At 36.5% G+C, this 14,405-nt stretch overlaps 1 protein-coding gene across 1 annotated transcript; it reads right to left on the bottom strand.

The window, feature by feature from the left end:
• Positions 1 to 12,681: 12,681 nt before the first annotated feature.
• On the bottom strand, positions 12,682 to 14,140 carry LOC128237559 (uncharacterized). The gene is made up of 2 exons (XM_052953151.1): positions 13,534 to 14,140; positions 12,682 to 13,136 (listed from the first exon to the last, which is right to left on the bottom strand). Exons 1-2 carry the CDS (start codon positions 14,138 to 14,140, stop codon positions 12,682 to 12,684), a joined length of 1,062 nt encoding a protein of 353 aa, XP_052809111.1.
• Between the last annotated feature and the right edge of the window lie 265 nt (positions 14,141 to 14,405).

Here is a 14,405-nt window from a genome sequence, read left to right as displayed (position 1 = left end):
GTCTTAGATAGATTGTATTTGATGCGCTATTGAGAAGCATCCATTCGTAATGTTAGATTGACCCGGGCTACTTCCAATATCACTACACAATTAAATCAATAACTGTATCACTATTGAATATTGTAAATTGTGTAGAAATTCAAAATGAATACAATTGGTTAACATGCTAAGTACCGCTTTATGAGTTGATATAAGATAGAAAAAAACAACGCCAGATTACATATCATAGCATACAAATACTTATATTAGAATATCCTTGCGTTAAGAACATGGAATGAAAGTATAGCGCATACGAAAAAGGCTAGTAGAATAATGCTCAAAAGTGTTGAACATTTACGAATTTTTTTTTATAACAAGCCCTCTGTAGTGAAATCCTATGGCCATCCGCCAAGCCATTATATCATTACCCATTAGTATCTATGGAAATGCATTTAAAATTAATTATAACCATAGCGCGAAACGAAAAACGGTCTGGGATAGATTATCAATGGGGAAAAAAGAAGTACATGGTGGCAAGAAATAAAGAAAACATAAGAAACAGTTTAAACACTTGAAATAAACAACGGTTTTGGTGATTCAATATGAATAAAAAAATCAATAAAGCCCAAAGAAGGCCGTCGTGCAATTGTTGATATAAAGGAAAAACAATGTCTTGCTCAACGATAAACTTCGCACACAAAGAATACAGGGTTTACATAAACCAATAATGATTAAGTGACGTTGCACCTGACTATTCTCACCTTATAAATAGTACTGGACTAAACTGCCATAATTAAGATTATAATATAAAAATTTAATATTTTGACAAACTATTTCAAGATAAATATCTTAATTTAAATAAGTAATCCTATTCAGTTTATTCATTCTACTCAAGTGCAATTCACCAATTAGTTTAAATGAAATATCCTAGTGTTATAAACATGAATATGTGTTTATATATCATTTTACTTATGATACATAATTAACGTGAAAGCACCAGTTTCAACCAGTAATATAGCTAGCTGTTTCTACAATTTGCTGTAGAAAAACATGCAACTCGAGAAAGTACTGAATGTACAATTATTTTTATGATTGTTGAGAAGTGTATACATTAAAATTGGAACTATAAACATCTGAAACGTATATACATATATGTTTAAGCAGTTGGACTTATCGTGAGTAAATCTTTGTAGTGATTGTACTGATTGATATACAGTCAAATTTTGTGAGTTTTGTGAATTTTGTTTATATACTTTATCAGGAACGTATGAAAGCAAATAATTAAAGGCTCAAAGAAAATCATACATATACATGTACATTATATATTATGTCATGTATATTATTTATAAACTAAGTTTGTATTATAATGAAATCCTTCGGAATTAAAATCTAGAGATCAGTTCTCATACACTGGTAGAGATTTCCCGTCCTTGAGGCACTGAATATCAACCATCTCCGTTATGACCTCAGTCTTTTGCTGGTCTGCCCTCTGGCACTTGACCTTGCAGGTTTTGCCCAACACTTTCTGTCGTACAAGTTGCCTTGCTTCAAAGGCAAGCTTTTGACTTAGAGGTTTAAGGTTTTCAGTCACAAAAAACATGGCCCATACCTTTTCTTGCCGAGTATAGTTTATCTCTTGCTTTTGAGGACGAGAACTTTATAATAACTTTCCTGTTTACCATATCTCTTGATCGCCCATTTCTGTGAATCCTGTCAATATCATTGCTGGTCAAGGCTACATCAGCCTTGTTTGTCCGCTCAAATACTTTATTTTCCAAATTCTCACCAGGGGCGTCACCTGGTATATTTGACACGTCCAGACACATTCTCCTGCCATATTGGTTAAGACAGTCTATCTCTCTCTTATGTACAAGAAGGCTGTTTTCAAGCTGTGTTTTGTCTTATTAAGGAGTCTCTACATCTCCCATGAGACTATGAGACTATCAATCTCCTTGTGAACTTGTGCATGTACTTCAGACTTTATATATTTTATTTCTGTATATTTCATTAGCTCAACAATGGGGGCAAACATAGGGACTAATTAGTTGGCTATTTTACCGGGGTCGCTGTCGGAGAAAGACATATAGGATTCGTTGGTGTTTTCGGGGTGGGTGGAGTGTGCTGAGTGTTAGGGAGAAGTTCTTTCTCAGCCTGGAATTAATCAGACGCTTCACTATCAATAATTGGTAGTGAATATAATTGGTTCAGGAATACCGATACAGTACTTTTTAATTAAATGTTTTTGAGCTGGAGAACATTTATTTCGTTTACGACCCTTCTTTTTAGGGGATTTGAAATGCAGAACACAAAGCTAATCAGGTTTCAGTTCATATTTTACGCGTTGAGGCGTCAAACATGTTCATAAGTTCACGCAAATGGTATTACTAGTTTCCATAGAAGCATTCATTAGAAAAAAAAGGTCTTATCTTTAAAGACCATCTAATGCTGACCGTTGTTATACATTGGTTTTCGAACAATATAGCTCCTTTTTCACGATGAACATCAGCACAATTTAAGTCTTATTCATAGTGAAGTGCTGTACTTGCTGAAAATAGATTTTTTATACTTTAGTAGTGGGGTCTATATGGGAATCACTTTGTCCCGTCTGTCCGTCGATCGGTCAATCTTGCAGTCGCGGGACAATTGGACAGATTCATGAAGAACATAACTTTATAAAGTTTGAAAGGTTCATTCATGGAATTTGGTTTGCTGGTAGAGGGCAATAAGGAGGTTATGAATGTCATTTGATTGCTTTATCTGACAAAGAAGTTGTTGGTTTCCATGTAAACGAAAGTATTGAAAATGCCAGAAATTTAACTGGATCTTGGCATATTTGAAATCATTAAGTTATCTTCATTAATTCTTGTATATTGATAGAGGACAATATACATGCTATTTTTATCATTTGCTGTTTCAACACTTCAGATGTATCTTGGCATAACTAAATTTAAGTGCTAACCGCACTTATGTATTCACTGCAATGTTAAGGTATGGTTTAAAAGCCGGATAAGACCTTTTCTAGACCAACGAAAAACTCATTGCCGGTCAGGAAATCGCTCGGAAGTCTTCGGATTGTTTTACATAATTACAAAAGGGCATGTCTGTTTTAAAGGTATTTGATTTATTTGTTATTTTAATTTGCAAATATAATCACAATTGAACTTATTTTGTCAGGTTATAAAAGGTTATAAAAATAACAAGAACAAACAACAATTAACAGCTTATTTAGCTTCTTACGGAACGTCATAAGCTCATATTGGTTCTTCAGGAAAAGTTTAAGTTTCAAATAGCGATAGTTACATATTGTTCTTGATAACGTTTGGATAGACATCCTGTGAATAAAATACTCACTAAAAAGAAACCCATACAGTGAAATTCTGATCAAAAATTACCTCCAAAAAATGAACAAATCAAACAATAAGCAATTAAACGTTTGACGCAAATTACTTTACATGATTTCACAGAACAACTACGTTAGCAAAAATAATGTGACTCATTTAAACCGTTTAAAATTTGTTTTTGTTAAGCCCATTCAGATATCCGGACCGGTCTGGAGATTTTCGTGTGTCCGGAAATGTCCGGTCCGGCCAGTCTTTTGTAACCCACCCGATATCACACCAGTTTTCATGAAACATTTATATATAAGATCGGTAGTCCATGTATATCCGTAGTCCGTAGTGCGATATAAAACACGTGTCTATGTATGCATTTGAATGTAAGGTCGGTTATCATGTACGTCAGTAGTACGCCCTTATGAAATTTCGGTTTTCCTTGTACATCCGTTGTCAGCCCCTGTGTAAGGTCAGTAATCCATATACATCCGTAGTCTGCCCCTGTGTAAGGTCGGTATTCTATGTACATCCATAGTCTGCCCCTGTGTTAGGTCAGTATTCCTTGTACATTTGTAGGCCACCACTTGTGTAAGGTCGGTATTCCAAGTATATCTGTAGTCCGCTCCTGTCTAAGGTCGTAAGGTCGGTATTCCAAGTACATTTTTAGGCCGCTCCTGTGTAAGATCGGTATTCCAAGTACATCCGTAAGCCGTCCCTGTGTTAGGTCGGCATTCCATGCACATCCGTAGTCCGCACCTGTTCAAGCTCGGTAATCCATGTTAATCTGTAGGCCGCACCAGTGTTACACACCCGCATTTCAAAAGTTGTATTGCTCTTTAAAAATGTAATCGATATTTTTTCCATTATTCGACAAAGACGGATCAAAACGTTTGACTATCCGAATGTTTTGCCTGATGATGCTTTTCTGCTATTATTTTGCACGTGACTACAGAGTACAGTTGTTAATGTTTAAAAGTGATCGAAAGGCATGGTGATTATTCAATATTGGTCCTAATTAGATCCAAGATAGATGTAGCCGATCGGATTGTGTAGTATTATTTACCAGCATAAATATTTCGTTCATTCAATGAAGACTGACAGTAGGATTGATTAAGTTTAAATACCATCACACTAGCATGTCGTGAATAAGTATTTTAAAACTGCCAGGACTTGCAAAAGCCAAACTTTAACTATAAATATGTTTCAATGTTTAGTAATTAAATTATCGGAGAACAAAGTTATAAAAGTATCATAGGTGGCAGTTGAGTTACAATGTTTAAAGGCATAGTAATAAAAACAACAAAAGAAAACAAATTCATACAAGTTCCCTAGGTAGCAAAGATTCACAATTTTTAAAGGCACAGTAATGAAAATATCGGAGAACAAAGTTATAAAAGTTTCATATGTGTCAATGAGGTCACAATGTTTAAAGGCACAGTAATGAAAATATCAGAGAAAAAAGTTATAAAATTTTCATAGGTGGCAATGAGGTCACAATGCTTGAAGACACAGTAGTCAAATATCAGGGAACAAAGCTATAAAAGTACCATTGTTGGCAGTGTGGTCAAAATATTTAAAGGGACAGTAAGAATACAAAAAACAAAGTCACAAAAGTACCATAGCTGACAGTGGGGTCACAATCTTAAATGGTACAGGGAAAAAAATGCAAAATATTGGCAATACTATCTCGAGCACTTCTATGTTTTTAAAGCGGATGTTCTGTCTGATTCTTCGGTGGATCACCCACATTCGCTATTATACGTGTGTACAACTTTTCAAGCCGGGTTTCAACCAATTTTACTCCAAAGTATTGAGGCCGTCTTTTAAGTAACGTGTTATCGATGTTTTTAAAAGGTCCAATCTGAAATAAAAGTTTTATTAGTATGTATTGATATAGAAAAGTACTATATCAAGAGGGTATATGTAGATGGATTGTATACTTATATAATCAACGTGTGCTAAACACTTCCTAAAAGTGCCAACACTCTTGTCTTTATTGAAGGCTTGAAATTGTTAAAAAGGTATACATATACTACCCAACAAAACCCAGAATAGAAATGGATTTTTATTATTTAGAAATCAATATTTTCTGAAAAGTTATATTAAAACTTTCTGTATCGATTTAATAGCCAATGACAAGGACATAAGCTAAATTGGATAGGTGGATTTGAAGAAAAGGACATACAGCTGTAAATTGCAATTCAACTACAAGGTTTTAACAACTTATACAAATGATTTAAAATTGAATTTTTCGTTGTTATGCGTGCATTTTTATGAATCGAAAGCAGCATAAATACAAATATGAACAATACTTGTCCCTTCAACTGGTTTAACCCTCCAAGTGATTTTTAGTCTGGGGGAATCCCCCAGTCTTTTGGTATATTCACACATGTCCGAGGTGAGTGCACGGTGTGAAATGTCAAAATCGAATGATCATTATGCAGTAAAAGCAGTGCTTTTGTGCGCAGGAATTGTTGGCTTAAATTTTGAAGAAATGTTCAGTAAACAATCATGTGGTATCCAATAGTTTTCATTTGATGTGGTTAACGTCAGGAGTAGAATTCTTTCATGAAAACTTCATCACAATTTGGAAGTGAAAACCTACAAAAGTGCATGAGTCACTGTTTTGGCGAAAAAAAGTGCACGAATTAAATGGAATCAGTAGTTTTTCGTTTACGACTTTCTTATTGAGATGTTATGGAATTTATTTCCTTATCTTGTATATTAAAATAAAGGCACTAAAAAGACAGTATCGAATGTGATTAAGCTGTTAATACGCGATGAATCGCCTATGAATGTTGTTAAAATTGACGTATTTCGGACCGGAAGTCACAATATACAACTCCTTTGTGTCAGCAGCCAAAATGCGTTTGGGTTAACGTTTAAATAGATACGTCAAAATAGAGAAAAACAAATACATTAAGAACTGCATCCAATGAAAGTAAAAAGGCTTCCAGATACAGTGTGTGTATACCACGCGGAAAATTACGTCATAACTGCTAGGTCAGAATGTAACATTTTGCTTCGGATGAAGACTGAAACAAAGATATCTTTCCTTTTTCCACCATTTTCATTGAAACAAAGAGCAGTCCTTGCCACTTATTTGGGGGGCCTTCTGTCGTTTTATCACCTAAACACTTTGACAAAATGATGTTTGACAGTGCTTCATCAGGCGACGGTTGGGAAAACGTTTGTCGAAGTGTTTTAAGAAACTGAAATCGCAATCATACTTTGGTAAGATACCAAAAGCGGGGCTCTGTGAGCGTCGTAGAGTGTGTTATGTTTCATATAAAATGGTGATGAAATTATCTTTGTGTAATATCTTCGTTCGTAGCAAAATATTGCCTTCCACGCTAGAACAGCATTATTGGTTGGTGTTATCAGACTTCTTTCATTAATGTATTATCAGCTGGCGAGGTCCGGCCTCTGTCACCTTTGTGTTATCGGTTTTTGTCATTCGGCCTCTGCCAGCATTGAAGTATCAGTTAATTACATCCTGTCTCAGATAGAATAATAATACCGATCGGTGACATTCGACCGCTTTCCGTATAGCATTAGCGGTTTGTGACATCCGGTCTCTGTTGGTTGTTGACATCTAGCCTCTATTATTGTAGCATTCTCGGTTATTCACATCCTGCCTCAGTATAGTAATAATGGTTGATGACCTCAAGCTTATGTCAGTAAAGTATTATCGGTTGGTGACATCAGGCTTCTGTGAGTCACGTTCTATCGGTTGGTGATATCACGTTTCTGTCAGTAACGTTTTATCGGTTGGGGAAAATCCTGCCTCTGTGAGTAAAGTATCACCTGCTGGTGACATCCAACCTCTGTCAATATAGTATGATCGGTTATTGAAATATGGCCTATGTCAGTATAGTTTTAGCGGCTGGTGGCATCCAGCTCTGTCTGTCTTATATCATATCAGTAATTATTTAGGCGCATTTCGCTTTAAATTTAACCTTCTCTCAATACGATTGTTAACATATAAACTATTGTTTTATTGCAATGTTAAAATATTTGTAAAGAAACTTTTGTAACATTAATCTTATAATGTCTGTTGCACCTGTGTCGTGGCATGATATTTGCTGTGCAGTAGTATGTTGGTTCTGGTCATGAAGAAGAAGCATGCGCATTTGTTATTGTTAAGTAATTTATAACGGCATTTTATAGTAACGTGTTTGCTGGTGCGGCTTGCGGTGTAGTGTTCATTGCAGCTTCAACCGTCGCAATATGGGTGGTAGACGTCAATCATGAGTACTCCGCACATGCCGCCCTGCCTTTTGCTCCGCCCCCGTAAGTGAAAATTCTATTTGCATAGGTCGCTTGATATCAAGTTATTTCGGGCTGTGTTGACAAAAAGGAGTTGAATTATCAATTATGTGATCTATGATAACAGACACCAGAGTGTCCTAAACATTAGGACGAATAAAGAACCAGTTGCAATAACCCAGATCTTACTTCATTTTATTTATTTTGTTAGCCGATTCAAGCATTATTTATGCCACTGACAACTTTCAAGTAAATCGAAACTATTCTTTTCATACAACATAGTTTATGCTTCCGAACGGTCTCACTTAAAACTGTTTAACTATAGAAGAATAGTTGACAATTTATATATTTGGTGGTCATATGCTTACGTGTATAATGGCAAAGCAGTCGACGCTTTAAGAAGACTGGCTTGCCTTGTCATTTTCGTTGATTTATAAGTAAGTATTTCCGTTATAGGAAAGATGCCAACTTTACCAAAAATCTGTATGTCCCGAGTAACACACGCGTTGGCCCTTACGTTCTGGGTCCTATTTGCTGGGTATCTTCTCTACAAAACAAGCTGCAAACTACGCATTCCCAAGGTTTGTTATTGTTCAATTTCTCACCAAAATTGCTAAATTTATGTTGTCATGATAGAAAAACATATGTACTTATGGTTTCTTAATAACTAAAATGCAAACCAAACTATTTTAGAAACGTTCTCACAAGTAATATGTGACTCTGATCTTGCCTCATTGAACTTTTGTTAATCATAGGCTATAAACATACTGGGCTGGTTCCTGAGTTTCTCTTTAATCTGCACGGTTATCTACTCGCCATACACAGACGGGCAAAGTCACATGCTAAGTATTAAGGAGTCTGCGGCGTATTTCAGCGCTTCATAGAACCGGCTGGGGTCTTGCCATGTCCTGGATCATTGTGTCCTGCTGTACTGGGCACGGAGGTATACCTGCCATTTGCAATTCATATTGCATTGTCTCACCAATACATGACAAGAAATCAATGTATTCGTTTATTCGTCAATGGCAGTAAAGACGTATATGTATTCATGAATGGTTGTATGAAAATGTTGCCTTCATTTAACGACAAACAAACATTTGAGGACTTCTCCAGAGAAAAAATATTCGTAATTTTCGAATGTTTGACTAGGTGTTATTTAAGAGTCAAGCTCGGCCAATGTTTAGTTGTTGCTTTAATGTCGATTATTCGTATCCTCGTTGTTATAAAATGTCATATTTAGCAATCACATATGAGACGATAGATTTAATGTCGAAGATAAAAAGTGTATGGCAATGTTATCCTTCTTTATCTATTTAGTATTTTTTCAGGTTGGATAAATGAGTTGTTGTCGTGGAGTGGGTTCATTCCCCTGAGTCGTCTGACTTACTGTGCCTATCTTATACATCCCTTAATAATGACGACTTTCTACATGTGAAGGAGAGAGCTGACCTACTTCACACAATTTGAACTTGTACGTTGATGTATTCGATACACAAATATGTCATCTATACAGATATGTTTGATGTCTGGTGATCTGGCTTGTATCATTTGATAGAGATGTATGTGCAAGAAAAAAATGTACAAAATAAACAGAAAATATAAAATACAAAAAAAAATAATTATGACTTTAAAATTGAACATTATAGTCATATTATGTCATATATCAGCTGAACTAAAGCATATTCGAATTATATTATGTTTATGCAAGACGTAGTTTTGGTCAATTATCTCGTATTGTCCAATATCCTGTACATAAATGTCTAAATTCATATATGCTCACATCATGTATACACATAACGAATGTTCAATGATCCGATCTTTTATGGAAATGCAATAGATATGTTTTAAGCCATTTCGCTTCAAAATACTTCTAAACGAATTGTTCTATATTCCAGATCTACCTATTTCTCGGCCACATGACTATGACGTATGGTCTCAGTTTCATCGTGTCACTCGTGTTCGAAGCGCCAATGATGGGATTGGAAAAGGCCATATTCAGAAAAAGCAGAAAATAAGAAAAAGAATGTTACACAAGGACAAAGCCTCAATCCACTGTCCAAATAAATACAATAGAATGAATAAATATGTGTGTACACAAATTAAACTCAAAATTGATTTTGTACGTATAAAGTTGGACCCATACTCTCACCGATGCTGGAAACCGTGGATCTTTCTTCCCGCAGCCATTAATACAATGGGGACCAGTTTACTTGACAACTCTGTGAATTAGGTTGTACGAAAAATGACTGTTTCCATCCGTATAACGGTTTCAAAATATCATTCATATCTCTTTGAGAAGAGGTGCAGTGAATAGGAACAATAACGTTGTATTCGATATTATTTCATACTTATTTTTGTAAAGAGCATAACGACAAAGGTATTTGATATATTGATTTCAAACTTGTTGAGGTATTGATTAAAAAGTATTTTTTTGAGTTTTTTGCCATTTGTTTTTTTTTGTAACAGTTATTTGTCATGACCTTAACTCTAGACTTGTTCTAGGTAAGGACTAATACACAGATAGATCTTATAAGGGAGGACAGACATATTTTACTAGTCGGCGGTACAAAAAAGACGTTTGATGGGAATTGATACGTATTGAATGTGTTCCTTAATGAAGAGAGATCAATGAAAAAGGTATGTATCTGCAGCTGCATCACGCTCGAAACAACAAGCAGTGACAAGTGATTGCTAAGCCGAAGACAGTTTCAGAAAATCTGAAATATACCATATTAATGCAGATATTGTTGACATTTCCATGATAAAAGATAATGACCCTACCAATTTTAAGATGATGCATGCTGACATCTCTATTATAACAGCAGTCTTTTGTAGATTTCAACGTATTTTCAATAGATTGCTGCTGTTCCTACCGTCTCAGGAAACTTTAGATGGCATATTTAAAAGAAGCCTACTAAGCTCGAGTCAGCCTTATTCAATTAGCGTTTGCCACATCTTTCGTCTTAGCTGTGGCTCCGGGCTCACCGACGGAAGTGCTTAGAGGCAAGACTTATAGTTAACAGCAACCTTTAAAAAACAAACTAAACCAAAAGCGCTGTTTACAACACAGAAAACAATATAATTGTCAGATAATCACTAAATCTTATGTCATAGCCATTGCAAAAAAACGATATCCTCAAAAGGAATATTAAACTTGATAAGAGGCCGAACAATACAAATAATATTAAGACTACAGATCAACGAGACATGAATGACCGCAGAAACAACCGAAGCAACAGTCCACATCTCCTCATGAGATAGCAGCCAAGTCTGAGGCTACCACAGAATTGAACACTGAATTTGGCGGAATGAACGCGCACGCACTATCATCGGTCATCGACAATAATCGCCGCATCTGTCTTATAACAAGCAGTTCGACACACACAGACATCTTCCTAATTCATTAGAAACATTGAATGTAGTATTGCAGAGTAAGACATGTGTTACCATTTCGAAAACGCATCCATTTAAAGCTATCAGCTATATTTCACGGTAAAAACGGCTCTTCGGCCAAACTTTATATTTATTCTGATGATGACAAAACGAAGCGTTTAGGCTTCTTACGTTACTTAGTGCAAATAGGCTTAGAATACAGAACTTAAACATGAAAACTACAATCACCAAACACGTCGGGAACACAATAGACACCCAGCAAATTTCGATTCGACGGCTACGACTAAAGAAAACATGTTCCCGAGGAAAACAAGAGGTATAGTGATACACAGAGAAACAGCATGGGGGAAAGAGAGCTTTATTCAGACAAACTAACTAACAGCTCCACTACAAATATATATAAAGCGCGCATAATTAAAAGTAACATTAAACAAGTATTCAAAACATGTAAAAAGCGCGCACATACAAAACATGACATATTTAACACATAATGCAAAACGTGCAAATGACATTAGGATGAATATAAAAGGCATGCGCAATGTATAGCTAGCTGTACTATACTAATTATCTTAAGTCCACAAACAGGTACTTGAATAGCATATGAAAAGAAAGCCTCTCAGACCCTCTTACCGCTCTGAGGACAATAAGCCAATTAGACCTCCGCAGGGACGGGAGGGAGGGAAATTCAAGTTGCTCAGCTGCTTGGCGCGCGAAGAATGCCCACGCCGGACAAGAGCGCTGATAAGCCCGCCAGAATCGCGTGATCCCCAGCAAGGGGTACCAAGCAGGGAGCGCTATTGGCCATTCGTTTAAATACAATTAACTCTTAATTACACTTAAACGAATGACCAACAAAGATAAGGGGGAAAGAGAGCTTTATTCAGACAAACTAACTAACAGCTCCACTACAAATATATATAAAGCGCGCATAATTAAAAGTAACATTAAACAAGTATTCAAAACATGTAAAAAGCGCGCACATACAAAACATGACATATTTAACACATAATGCAAAACGTGCAAATGACATTAGGATGAATATAAAAGGCATGCGCAATGTATAGCTAGCTGTACTATACTAATTATCTTAAGTCCCAAATCCATAAGTAGGGGTAGGTAGAGTACCAGAATTAGTTGCCAAGAAGCAGTACCGAGTGACCTATGTTTGATGCTCGGCATTTTGGATTGCACGTTGCATACTTTGAATAATGGTATATCGCGTTGTGACATCATTAGAGATGTAGTTTTGATAACAATGGGATCGCCAGTCGCCTAGCAATTTAATAGCATCTGGAGAAAGTCCTATTTTAAAACAGAAAGTAGCACCACCACGTCTAAATGCGTGACTAGCAATATCTGAGGTATCAATCCCTGCGAGTCGTAAGCATTCTTTAACACGGTCAATAAATTGTTCGCTTGTGGGGGGTCTAATTTGTCCATTATGCCTGTATACAAAGGCGGGTCCATTGATGTCAGATGTGATGACGTGCTGTGCCGCATTGAAGAGGGCCTGTACGGGGCATAACGGGTGACCTTTCAGGCGCGGTAGAGGTATATCAAAAGTTCGTGACCCAAATTGTATCGTCTTACTCCAGCGAATGTGTAGCAGGGCACCCCATCGATGGTATATTATATCACAGCATCTAAGATGTTTATTGGGGTCGAACGCCACCCCCCTGGTAGTGAGCACATTGCATTTACGTAATAATCAATAAAACATGCAGAGCACGGCGGCCCATACTGTCGAATCACGTGATTTTGATAAGTCGAGATGCGCTAGGATGTGATGTAACATGGCTGGAGTGATGGGCTTTTTACGGATCGTTGCATCGCCAAGATGTCTTCGAATACCTTGCAAGGTACAATTAAGTATAAAATTGTTTGACAATGGATTGGGTAAATTCCATTCAGCGTGTAATATACGAACAATGTTCAGATATTGTTTTATAGAATTAAACTTCAACGATTTTGAGAGAAACGCAGCATAACGGCACAATGTTTGTGTGGATGCAGGTATAGCAGGGTATCCGAACTGGGTGCAAAAGTTTATGTAAGAGTTTTTGTGTGACGTATACGTTCTTTTCGTATTATCCGAATACGCGTTGCTGTAGAAGAACTGCGCAGCTTTATCAAGCTCACCTTCCGTGATAACGTTAGTAGTACCTGTAATGATAAAATCCGACTTTGGCCATGTTGTGATATAAACGTTGAACACCATTATGTTCATGCAAACGAGAAACATTGTCAGCCAAAATATTAAATCTCCCCGGATAGAACACAGCTTTTATACGAAAGTTATAGTAAGCGCTCAACCAAAACACGCGCCGTAGAGAATCCATAACAGTGGGATGTTTAGAAGAGCCTTTATTAATTATTGCACATGCTGCCACGTTATCACAATGAATGTACACTAATCTGTTTTTCCATAGATGAGACCATCTTCTGGCCGCTATTTCTAAGGATAAAACTTCCAGGTAATTTATAGCTAACAAGGCAGTCTTTGGTGCCCATGGCATGTAAATAAAATCTCCCTGATAAAAGGATCCACTTGCTGTCTTACAAGCATCGATACTAATTGACAAGGCCGATCTATCGTCAATAATCTTCATTGTTCCGTTGAACGCTTTCATAAACTCCAACCACCACAACATGTCTGATTTCATGTCCTGCGTAACTCGTCTTCGGTGCGAAGGATACTGAAGTTTATTTGCACTGTCTATAAGTCTCCGCATGTGAAATCTGCCACCATAAATACAAGATGATAACCAATTAAGTTTGCCGACCACTTGTTGAATACTGCGTTTAGTAACTTTCTTTGAACTTAACATAGTTTGTAACAACAGTTGTGTTTCATGAATTTTGGTCTCGGGTATGCGTATTGTCATGTTAACAGAGTCCAGCACAAGGCCAAGGAATGTGAGGTCCTGTGAAGGGCCTTCGATCTTGTTGTAATTAATTTGAAAACCTAATTCGCGCACTAAACGCATTAGTTCATGAAGGGCTTGCTGACATTCTTTGAAGGTATTTCCGACGATGAGAAAATCATCTAGGTAGACAATTAATGTTTGATATCCCCTTTGTTGCATGATCACACGCACTGCCTGAGTTATTCTATGAAATGTCATAGGAGATTTCGATGCACCGAAAGGTAATCTTGTGTCTACCATGTATGTAAAGTTCTTATCAGTACTAAACTTCCATTTTATTCCAGTTGCTTTATAATTAGTTGGGTGAATTTTTACACTTCTATAAGCATTTTGCAAATCAAGTTTGGCCATATAGCAGTTTGGCGTTATTAATTTAATTGCGTCTTTGATAGATTGATATTTGAAATGTTCTGGGTGCGCGAAATCGTTAACGGCAAATCCTGGTGGCCGACTGCAATAATGAATTAATCTCACCTTTGATTGTTTCTTAGGAATTGTCCCTAAT

The sequence above is a fragment of the Mya arenaria genome, chromosome 6 (genome assembly GCF_026914265.1).
Source record: "Mya arenaria isolate MELC-2E11 chromosome 6, ASM2691426v1".
Classification (NCBI taxonomy): Eukaryota; Metazoa; Mollusca; class Bivalvia; order Myida; family Myidae; genus Mya; species Mya arenaria.
This window is presented reverse-complemented; position numbering and strand designations above follow the sequence as displayed.